This window comes from Glycine max, chromosome 11 (genome assembly GCF_000004515.6).
Source record: "Glycine max cultivar Williams 82 chromosome 11, Glycine_max_v4.0, whole genome shotgun sequence".
In the NCBI taxonomy this organism is placed as follows: Eukaryota; Viridiplantae; Streptophyta; class Magnoliopsida; order Fabales; family Fabaceae; genus Glycine; species Glycine max.
Window position 1 is genome coordinate 1518732 of NC_038247.2, and position 12485 is coordinate 1531216.

General features: G+C 29.9%; 1 protein-coding gene across 1 annotated transcript; it reads left to right on the plus strand.

Moving 5' to 3' along the window:
* The first annotated feature begins 2769 nt into the window (after positions 1–2769).
* On the plus strand, positions 2770–5711 carry LOC100793020 (1-aminocyclopropane-1-carboxylate synthase). The gene is made up of 4 exons (XM_003538246.5): positions 2770–3115; positions 3224–3355; positions 3458–3618; positions 4427–5711. The coding sequence occupies exons 1-4, from the start codon at positions 2945–2947 to the stop codon at positions 5403–5405; spliced, it is 1443 nt and encodes a 480-aa protein (XP_003538294.1). The 5' UTR covers positions 2770–2944; the 3' UTR covers positions 5406–5711.
* Positions 5712–12485: the final 6774 nt, after the last annotated feature.

Here is a 12485-nt window from a genome sequence, read left to right on the forward strand (position 1 = left end):
TTTATATTAATATAATTTTTTTCTTAGTAAATTACGTTGTAATAACAATATAAATTTTAACTAGATAAATACTACTATTATATTAACCAGGAAAAAACATAATGCTTGACCGTTATATTATAATAGAAGCTGAATTATAAAAATACAAGAATATATAACAACTAATGAATATATTGATAAAAAAAAACTGAATGATGATTATCAAACTTGTTGAACCTCTCCAAAAAAATCAAACTTGTTGAAGATATGAACAGATGATTATACTAAAATACTAAATCTTTCCTTCGTTTCTATATATATATATATATATAAAGAGTCAATTACCTAATTTATTAAGATTTAAAAAATAATTAATTTAATTGATAATCACAAATTTATCTTAAATTTATAATTTTTTAAAATTATTTTCGTCATTAATATTTTTTTTGAATTGTTTGTGAATATATTTTTTTAATAAAAAATATTTTTAGTCTAAAAATGATTAATACAAAAAATATTATAAATTAAATCATATAAAAAGAAATCATTACTATTACAAATTTATATCTTATAAATAAGTATCGAGAAATTACCATCTTTTTTTAAAATTGTAAGGAATATGTTTTACATTCTAAATTTTCCGTCGACTTTGAATGGTGTCATCGTCGTATTAGAAAGCAGAAAGCGTTAAGTTTACTTCTCCTTTATTCTTTTTTTTTGTTGTTGTTGTTTAATTTCATTTTACGTCTAAATTTTGTTTTATGTGTGTATTTTTTTTTTTTGGAGTCTAGTGTACGATTCTCTTGCTACTGATACATGTTTCACGTGAACATAAAAATAGATTTGACCAAAACTATGAGTCTACAATGGAATATCACCGAACAGAGCCGGTCCATTTGGAGAGTTATTGGTTATTCCAAATGGCAAAGGTTGAGTGAGTAAAAGTATAAAACCAAATCTATTTGTATACATAAATTATTGAACCATTGACTAGAAAACCTCATTAGTGATTTCATTAAAAAAAATAAAATTGTTCTTCGAGTGTAGAGCGTATACATTGCATTTGTTTAAATTATAAAAATTAATTTCATCATATTTATTTTTAAAAAACTACTTTTAAAATGTTGAGAAAAATATTAAAAAAATTAAAACTAACGGTCATTCTAAACTCTTCATTTTTTTTTACAATTAATGTACTCTTTGAATTGCATAATTCTTCTAATCCATCACTCTCATATTCATACTCTGATGCTGAGGCTCCCACGTGGATGGTGATCAAAATGAATATACCTGGTCGTGTTATCTTCCTTCCTTGAAAATCCCAATTTCCACGTTCGATAAAATGCAGACAAGTGACAAGGACATCACTTTCCATCTCCAACCAAATTTGTGTTCTTTGATCATCACCCAAAGCAAAAGAATTTATGAAAGCAAGGCAAATTCTTCTTTCGTCTAGAAACAACGAACGGGACTAAATGCAGTCAAATGTTACATTCAATTAAAGTAGCGTTAATAACAGTAAAATGTTAAAGTTAAATGAGTGGAACATATTACTCCGTTGATAATTAATCAAAAAGTCACTTAAACTTGTGTTTCTTTAAAATATAAGTAGTTTTTAACTTGAGTTTAATAGGAATGTACATATGTAAAATAATTTTATAAAAATTAATTAATTTATTATATATTATAAATTATAATTAAATAATAATATAAAATTATTTTATATTTTTTATGCATAATTTTTTTCTCTTTTAACTTAAAAAACTAATTTTAACTAATCAGTTTTTATTTTATTTTTCTTTCATGTTCTTTTTGCTTAAAAAGTTTTTTAAAATTTTTATCCAAACAGTTACTTAAAAAGATTTATCCCATATTTGTCTTATTGGAGGAGAATAAAAGTACTAATTAAAATGAATGAAAGACAGTGAAATACTAGTACATTTTATTTGATTTTTTTTTTATCTTATTTAAACTTGACTTACGGGATTAAATTTAGCTGAAAGAACTATAATCTCTCGTTATTTGATGAAGTTCAAATATCTATTGTGAGAAATGTTAATATTTATTACTTAACCGCATTTCAACCAGAATTGCTTTCGTAGAATAATATTTGTAGGAAAAGAAAATAATGAAACTTGTATCATTTCATTTAATACTAGAGAAAAAGTGTTATGCTCGATCTGCGAGTGTAATAGTGATTTTTATTTAATCACAATTTATCATATATAATAATTTGTTAATTTTTAAAATAATTTAAATAATTACATGTGATTAAATAAGTGTCAGGACATAAATCTTGAGCTCTTGGTATTAACACATCCATAAAAGGAATTAAATACATTTTATTAGATGTCTTTTTATTTTATTTAAACTTTACTTGCATTAATTGAAGAAAGAACTAATCTCTTGTAATTTGATGAATCAAAGTTCAAATATTTGTTATTAGAAATGTCTATATTTAGTACCTAAACGTGTTTCAATTAATTAATAGAATTGCTTGCATAGGATTATATTTAATTTTAACCCTATGAAGATTAATTTGCAATATTAATTAAAAAAGCAAGAAACATATTTGTTAACTAAATTGAAGATTCCTCAGCGTCATCAGTAATTTGTTTGATCTTTAATATATAAAAAGGATAAGATGAAGAGGACTACTTACGAAGAAGTAAGCAGCCAGTGTCCTCCCAGCAGGAAACTTCATATTATATTCGGTCCAGCGGGATTCTCACCTTTGAAAATCAACGCTAATTTGCGGGAACACGCTATAAATACCTCCCATGGAGTCGTAGTTCATTCACAGATACACGTTGTAATTAACACACACAAGCACGTACAACCGACCACTCAAAAGCGGCCCTTGCTTCTCTCTCGATAAGATTCAACTTCTTTTAGACTTATTTTGATTATATATCATTATTTCACGTGAGATTTTCAACAACTTCACTAAACATCTAATTTGTATATGGAGCTAATGAGTGTGAACGAACCCCAATTACTGTCTAAGATTGCCACTGGCGATGGACATGGTGAGAACTCCCCATACTTTGATGGGTGGAAGGCTTATGAAGATGATCCCTTTCATCCCATAAAAAATCCTAATGGGGTAATCCAGATGGGTCTTGCAGAAAATCAGGTATATCAATTGATTAAGCTTCTTTTAAAAATTAATCTTATGGGTTAAAACTTATCCCGAACCATAAAATAAATTCTCTCATTAATACTTTTTTTGTTGTTGTTGTAGCTTGCTTCTGACTTGGTTCAAAATTGGTTAACGAACAAGCCTAGGGCATCCATTTGCACTCCTGAAGGAGTGCGTGATTTCAAGGCCATAGCTAATTTTCAGGACTACCATGGTCTGCCGAAATTCAGAAAAGTGAGTGACGTACAATGAGAAATTGAAAACCTTAATTAAATCAAACATGCTAATTAACTGTGGCTAATGGTGAATTAGTTAACATAACTTTGAATTGCACAGGCTGTGGCTAAATTCATGGCAAGAACGAGAGGAAATAGAGTCACATTCGACCCTGACCGTATTGTTATGAGCGGTGGAGCAACTGGAGCACATGAGGTCACTGCCTTTTGTTTGGCAGACCCCGGCGAGGCATTTTTGGTCCCCACTCCTTATTATGCTGGGTAATACTCCACATTCAATTGATCAATTTGCTTATATACACTTTTAATTTATATGTATTTCATATATAGTCACTTTCAATATAGAACTTACTTACACTTTATGATTTTTCTTCAATAATTATAATTACTCCTTTTTTTAATTTTGGAGGGGGAGCATTAACTTAAGAGAACACTAGGCTTGCAAATTGCAAGGACGTGAAAATTTGTAACAAAAAAATTGATTTCTACTCAATTGACTTCCTATATATGTAACATTAAATCCAGTGTTGGAACAAGTATATGTTTCCGCATTGGATGCAAAGTTAAACGAAATTTAATTAAGAGATGACCAAGTCCCGGTCAAAAGCTCAATTAAATCACAATTAATTGAGTAGCAAGCAGTAGCTCTCCATCAAGCCTAGCTTGTAGGTCAATAATAATACACCGTGATTTAATTTATCATCCACTGTCTTTTTCTGATGTTTGTCACGACTCTCGGCCAAAGACTAAACAAAGCAAACATGCATGAGTTGAAATTGATAAACAGTTTTTTCACAAATTAACGCGAATATTATGACGTGTTAAGATTCTATTAAAAATTAACTTCTATTCCAAACCGTTTGGTTAATTATGCATAACTTGTATAAATAGTCACTTAAAATTGTCATTTTTCATCCACTAAACAGCGACTTGTACTATTATTTGTATGGTATGATATTTGGTACTATTCATCATCTCTCTCATGTCACATAATTCGATTCGATTGACTTCAAGTTCTCAATATGCTAGCTCTAATAAATCAATTGTTTTGTTTTTTTTTTCTAAACAGATTCGACAGGGATTTGAGGTGGAGAACGGGCGTTGAACTTGTTCCTGTTAAATGTGAAAGCTCAAATGATTTCAAGTTAACAAGGAAAGCGTTGCAAGAGGCGTACGAGAAAGGCAAAGAGAACAACATAAGAATAAAGGGCTTGCTAATTACCAACCCATCAAACCCGTTGGGAACCATCATGGACCGAGAAACTCTAAGAACAGTGGTGAGTTTCATCAATGAAAAACATATCCACCTAGTAAGCGACGAAATATACGCTGGTACAGTTTTTTGCCACCCAGGTTTCACGAGCATCGCGGAGGTAATAGAGGAAGACACAGACATCGAATGTGACCGCGACCTTATCCACATTGTTTATAGTCTTTCAAAGGACATGGGGTTCCCTGGGTTCAGAGTTGGCATCATATACTCTTACAACGACGCAGTGGTGAATTGCGCTCGCAAAATGTCTAGCTTTGGATTAGTGTCCACACAGACCCAATACCTTTTAGCATCAATGCTTTCTGATGATGAGTTTGTGGAACGGTTCCTTGAAGAGAGTGCAAAAAGGCTTGCGAAAAGGTATGGGGTTTTCTGTAGGGGACTTGCACAAGTTGGCATAAAGTGCTTGGCGAGCAACGCTGGTCTGTTTCTGTGGATGGACTTGCGTCGTCTTTTGAAGAAGCCAACTTTTGAGGCCGAAATGGAACTGTGGAAAGTGATCATTGAGCAAGTGAAGATCAACATCTCCCCTGGCTCTTCCTTTCATTGTTCTGAGCCAGGGTGGTTCAGGGTGTGCTATGCTAACATGGATGATAGAACCGTGGAAGTTTCTCTGGCGAGAATGCGCACCTTCGTGAATCAGAACACCGAAGCCAAGAAATCTTGCAGCCAGAGAAACTTGAGGCTGAGCTTCTCGTTCAGAAAGATGGATGAGTACTTGGTGTCACCTCACTCCCCTTTTCCTCAATCACCTCTTGTTAAAGCCTCCACTTGATGATTCAAGGGATTTCTGCCACTCTTGAGTCCTCTAACACATACTGCTTGATGGATATACCCCCATGGTCCATGGTCTTGGGGATTTTTTTTTTTTCTGTTTTCACTTGCAAGTAAATGGATTGGTGGTGAAACAAGTTTAATAAAGTTTGTAGATTTTTATTTTATTTTTAGTTAAGATTGGCAATTGGTTTGGAAGATTTATGTATTCTGTTATGGAGATTGTAATGTCAAGATTAATGCTATTAATTTTCTTATGTGTATAATTAGTTGGAAAGATATTAATAAAGCAGAAGACTGAGCCAAAGTAAAGATTTTAATTGAAGATGTCGTGGAAAACTTGTATATAGTTGACTAGTTGAGGATGTACAAATACACGAAGACTTTGATAAAATTATAAGGCCTTCTCAATTCTATAGTTTTAACAGTAAAACCTTTACTTTGCTTCATTTTTTTATTTGCTTAAAAATTTCTAATTAATTAAACACACAAGAAAAATAGTAATGAAAAAATTAAGACATTAATTACCATTAATCTTTAATCTTAAAATAAAAATAACAGAAGTGTTATAGAGTTTGTAAGATTTTTATTTTTAGTTTAAGATTGGTTATTGGTTTGGAAGCTGATTTATGTATTCTATTATGGAAATTGTAATGTCAAGATTAATAGTAATAAATGTCTTCGTTTCGGACGGCTCAGAACAGCTCCAAAAGACTACTCAGAACAACTCCAAAACTTTACCTTTTTAATATGCAGGAAAGCTTTGAGTAGTTTTTTTGTTCCACAGTATTAAAAAGGGTAAATTTCTAAATAGAAGGTTCAGGTTGTATATAGGATATTAGGATTCGTTTATACTTTTTACAAATTCAAGGCTGACATATATGCTTCAAGATTTTTCTACTACAATCAAATACCGCCGCCATAAGTGGACCTCGATCATAGTTAACTATATACATCAACCAATAAATTAAAAGCACAAGCAACTTGTGTATTGAAAAAGAAAAGACATACTCCAAAAATAAGGGGTCCAACCCCTGAATGTTACTAATGCGGTCGATAACGTTTCTTATTCGTTCGTTTATTATCGCTGTATGGGAAAAGTCCATTTTGATTGCAAATATTGTTTGATATGGTTTTTATTATTAATTAATTAATTGGCTTGCGATTGATCCACATAAGTGACATAAGTCGATTTAAACAGATATGGATTTCTTGACATAAGTCGATTTAAAAGATATGGATTGCTTTAGGGTTTTTTTTTTTTTTTTATGTTACCATCCCATGGTAATTAATCTTTGTGAAACAATTTTATTGATAATTTTTTTAGTGGAGTTTCTTGTTTCAATCAAATTTTAATTTTATTCATAAAATTCTAATTTAAAATTTTATTGAAGAGAATCAAATTCAGTATCACTCAAATTAACAACTTATTAATATATTATTTTTATGTTTTGTATTAGAAAGTGTATAATTTTTATTAAGAGAAAAAAATGTTATGCATTGATAGTGTAAATAGTTTTATAATATTAGTGCATATGTTAACTCTTTTGGTAAAACAAAGGAAATGAAAGAAAATGAAAGAAGAGAAAGGAAATGAAAGAAAATGGAAGAAGAGCTCTAAGGTGTGTATTTTTACTTCTCTTTATGCCCTTGCTGCCAACTCCCTCCAAAAAGCATAATATCGTCTTTTATATTCTTCAAAATATTGCACGGTAATGATTTTCAAAGATCATTGTACACTAAGCTTACATATACGCACTTAGTGCACATAAAACTAACTTAAATGACCACGTGTTAAGCCTTCAATCGCGCGCTTAGCACCCATGCATGATATAGCTGGTTTCCAGCTTGGCTTTACACACTACACCAATTCTTCAATATCTTTTGAACCTCTGTTAATGTGTCAAAACTCTACAAAAAAAATTAGAACCAAAACACTGTAAATTTACTAATTTCAATATTCTCGAAATAAAAACTCAGAAGAAATTAAATACCTATCTTTTTAAATCAAAAGAAGCATTAAAAGAGAAGAAATTAGGTAATTACTATATAATTTAAATGAAGTATGCATGGCAGTTACCAGCGTAGGCATTACCTTCTTTTGTTAAATGCCAATCTTCCAAACTCGGGTAGTTTGCCAGACTAAATCTATTACATTAAGTTAAAAGCAAGTGATTGAACACAAGTGATCAATATGTTGAATTGTTTGAATATTATCTGAGTTTGATCATTAGCAAAAATAATTATTGATCAAGTTTTACTTATTTTTCAGTCAAACTCCAAATTAATCAGAGTCTCTTTTTTCTAATGAACGGTAGGGTTAAGACAAAAAAAAATTATATTGAAAATTTATAAAAGAAAAATAATTTAAAAATAAAAAATTACAATAAATTAAATTAAGTTAAATATAAACATAAATTATCTTAATATAAGAATATAGAAAATTAAACATTATACATTAATAGTATATGTTCAGTAATAAAAAAATAGTATACGTTATAATTTATATAATATAGTAAATAAATGATTTCGTACAAATATTGCATACTATAAATTACTACGTCTTTTTTTTTTTTGTGAAGTATTACGTTATTAATATGGTTATGAACTTTTGTTTTTTAAAAGAGAAAGGATAAGTTAATGGGCTAACCTGCTCGTTCTTCTTACAACCTTAAATTGGTCAAGCCCAATTCAATTTAAGAATTTAATAACCTGTCCTAAGTCGGCTTGAATGCGACATTTGGTTAAGTTAATTCATATCGGCACCTCTATAGTAGAAGGTATATATGAAAAAATGTATTATATATTTTGTAGACACTGTGTGATATTATTTTTTTACCATTTATTTTATCCTTTTAGAATAAAAATTACAGCCTTATTTATTTATTTATCATTATAAAAGTTTAAATAGCATTAACTATAATTTTTAGTTATGTTCTTATTTTAATACTTATAAGAAAAAAAAAGGAAAAACAATGATATAGAATTATGGAAATATTAAAATAATAGATAAAAGATATAATGCATATGTTAAAAATATAAATATTTTATAATTTAGTTAAAATGCTCTAGCTAAGCTTTTTGCACTCTAATTTGAGCATAGATCGTTATATCATTAAAAATTATTTTAATAGTTATATTATTGTGTATTAAAATTAAATTGGTATTTTATGAAAAAAATTATTAAATTTATTTTATATCTCTTATAATAATTTTAAGAATTTAATTAAGTTGTATAAGAATTTTCTACATTGTTATCTAATTATAGATTGTTAACCTATGATAAATTATTGGTTTTATAATAATTACTTTAAAAGTTATATTTATGAAAGTTTTTAATTAATTTACAATGTAAAAATTTCTATATTGACAATTATTAAAATTAAACTTTGCTTTGAACTCAACCCTAGGAATGTCCAAACCTATATATAGATAAGATTGGCCTAATTAACAAGCAGGCCTTACCTCTTATAAGTTGAGTTAATTTATTTTGACCAATGAATAAACGCTGTAGGCTAATTCAGAACAAAAGGTAAAGTGGTTAAACTTAAAGAGAAGCAAGCTTTCTAAGTAATAGGATAGTGAATCTTGAGCATTAGCTTAATTTTGATTAGTTTGGAAATTCATATGTGACAGATCATGTTATATGTTCTGTAGACAGTTCGGGCTCCGGCCCCTTTTGTTTTTTTATTTTATTATTATTATAAAAAACTAATTTTTATTATTTTCCATATATCATCTACACCCTAATGGTAACGTGCGTTCCTACATCCCTGTACGTAACTGCAATGGCCACATGCATCCATTTGAGCTGAAATTCTCGGAGTTGTTTAAGGAACTCTGTTGGCAACTTATGGAACATCTAATGTATATATAAACATAAAAACATCCTTAAAAACAAAGACTCTGAAGTAGAAAAGTAAGGATCCTATTTTTTCCTTGTCATTTGCGAGCTTAAGCGGAGACTACATCTTCAAAGCATCTTTATAGCAATCCTACTACTTCAATTGATTTTGATTAATTAAGATCTAATTTCTCCCCTATTTTCTCAAAGACCATATACATTTTACCACTCTTCATTTTCAAACAGTGGTCGGTACATAGGCACCTAGTAAAGCATTTTTCCTACAATCTTCCAACAACAATAAAGAAGCGTATTCAAAACTCCTTTCTCTATCACATTGTAAATGAATAAATAAAGAATTGACGAACGCAAGTAGCAAAAACACCACTTATATAAATAAGCTTTCTTTTCTTTTCTATGTTCTATTCTTATTGGAAAATTCATGCATACTATCATACTGGCTTGTTCATTTTTCTTCTTACTCGACCCCGCTTCTCTTTTTCTGTTCATCCTCCACTTGATTTAATATGATATGCCAGCACAATTTTGACGTATAATTATGATTGTTATTTTAGCTTTTGGGTGACTTTTGATGCTTCCATTAGAAAGACGGAAAAGAGGGGGCTTCCATTGAAGGAAAGAGGGGTCCATATGAAGTATGAACGCTTCCACCAGGAGAAAAAAAAGGGCCCTTGGGTTGGGAATGGTTGGCCAAGAAAAATTCATGGTTCATTCTTCAACTAAACTATACTGTAGTAGTACATTATTTGTATTGATTGACGTTGTATGTATGATGTAGTTTTGATTAATGAAGAGATATAAAGAAAGAATTGGGAAAGGAACATGCGGATCACATCTGTGTTAAAAGAGCCAATGGTGGAGACATTTCATCCATGACTTAATAACTTAACCAACCATGCTTATAAAGGCAATGTCCTTAATAGTTTTTTTTTCTCTCTAATCACTGGTTAAAAATCCAACTGGCAGGCCCACATACCTCTCTCTTGCTCCTCCTTAAAGCTAAGTACAACCATTTTCCTTTTCATTTCCTCCTAAAGGTCTATTTTAAAAATCATTTGTATATTACTTTCAAAGCTTTAGCTTGCGATTCATACAAGCAAATATCATTTTCCTGCTTTGCACATCAACTTGGTGGTTCATTCGCATCAATCAACACTTCCTCCCCATCCCTTTCAGTAGCCCCCTAACTATATATTCCATATATATACGTATTGATACAAACGTTTGAAATGCCATATTAAACAAATGCCTTGCTAGTTTTGTGGGCTAACTAACCAACACAACAAGAGCCCAAACAAAGGCTATATTTCTTCAACAATCAAGATATTTCTGCAAGTGAACATTTTCAGCCTTGCATTGTACAAAAAAAATCGAGTTACTCTCTTGAAGTTAATTAAATTTAAAATAACCCCTCAAGTCCTCTAAAGAAACACATATATAGACTTTAAAAAAAGTTAGTTACCAAATTATTTAAAAATAAATAAATTAAAACGTCATCATATTAATTAATCCTTCAAATATTTTGTTATAAAATACTAATCTCCCCACAAATTTAACTTATAACTAAATTGGTCTCTCGTATACTTTATTTATATAATCACTTTAGTTTTTATAAGGGAAAATATGGTATCATTTAAAACCTTTCATAAACTAAGTTGTGACAAAAAGATTTAATTAAAAGACTAATGTGATGAAAAATTACAATTTTAAGGGATTTATTTAACTTCCACATTTTCAAGGATCAATACAAGGACATAAAAACCTTAGAGATTAACTTTAGAGTTTACTACCAACAAAGCCCATAGTTGAATCTTAAGACATATATTGATTGGAGTTAAATTCTTAGCTGTGTTTAAGAAAATGGTTTATCAGGAGATACAAAACCTATTTAGATGATCTATGCGTTTCAAGAGACATTAGCTTTTTAGAGAAATTCTTAACAAACACAAAAGAAAAAAAAAGCTTGAGTGTACTCTTAAATAATTATTTTAAAATGTCAAAGTTTATAAATATATTAGGATACAAAATTATCGAACCATTTTTCTATTAGAAAAAACACTGTAACGATTTTTAAAAAATTTGGAATCAATAATTAATCATTTGCCTATGCAACATACGACATGCCGTCTTTATCCAATCGTTATCAAGACAAAGAAATCATTTTCGAATTCACTAATCTATTTTGCAAAATCTTGATGACGATATTAAGATTGAGGAGATTACTGAAGTTCACTGCATGGTTACTTTAAGAGCCAAAGTCATTGTAATAGCAACATGATCTCACCCCCATAACTAATGGAGCTTTTCGATGGAGGTATCATTGAAACACAATAATAGGCCACTTTAGGCTAAGCCGACAGTCTATCTTTCCTGAATGTACTGCGGTGGGTCACCTTTTCCCACTTAGGAGATTATTAACAAGTGACATGGTCTTATATCTTTACATATCTAGTTACGTTTTTGCCACTAAAAAAAATAGTCTACTTATGTTTTTTTTTTTTTTTACAAATGTACTTATGTGTTAACTATTAGACATGTTAATACAAGATGGAATATATCATTTTTTTTCTATTATACATATTTAATTAATATTTATAACTTACGAGTCGAAGCAGGTAAATCCAATTATGGGAAGATATCCCTCTTTTAATTAGCACTCCCCCCCCTCTAATGACCCGAATCTACTATTTTAAAAGAGAATTGGGTTCTTTATCACTTGGGAAAAACATAGATAAGTGAAAGCGAGATATATCTTGATTTCATTCAAAACGATAAAGAATTTTTTATTTATTAAAGTCTCACTTATGTTATGTCCATGTACCAAATACTCCTGCTTAATTAGAGAAAAAAATGAAAACCACACTTCACCTCAGGCAAGTTGATTGTAGTTCAGTCTCGTGTGTGTGTGTGTGAGAGAGAGATTAAGTGGTCCTGAAAATAAACTTAATTACTATACATTGATCTAAATCTCAATCTATTTTAGACTCGCCGAATTCTGATTCACTTTGAAATTGAGTGTAAGTCTTATTAGCGTGTTGAAATTGTTGAGAAATGTTAAGATCACCAATGATTATATCTTTTAATAATTGTAACTCTCAGCCCGCGAAATCTAAAACCTAAAATTTACAAGTCCTATTAAGGCTATTAACTTTAATTGTTGTCAATCATGTTACTTATACACGTTTTTCCAACAGCATTAATTAATGAATTTATTAT

Bases quoted from the DNA above. Each gene is read 5' to 3' on its own strand.
- LOC100793020 (XM_003538246.5), top strand. From the start codon at position 2,945: ATGGAGCTAATGAGTGTGAACGAACCCCAATTACTGTCTAAGATTGCC. The intron at 3,116-3,223 runs GTATATCAATTG...TTGTTGTTGTAG, and splicing joins TGGGTCTTGCAGAAAATCAG to CTTGCTTCTGACTTGGTTCA. The intron at 3,619-4,426 runs GTAATACTCCAC...TTTTCTAAACAG, and splicing joins CCCACTCCTTATTATGCTGG to ATTCGACAGGGATTTGAGGT.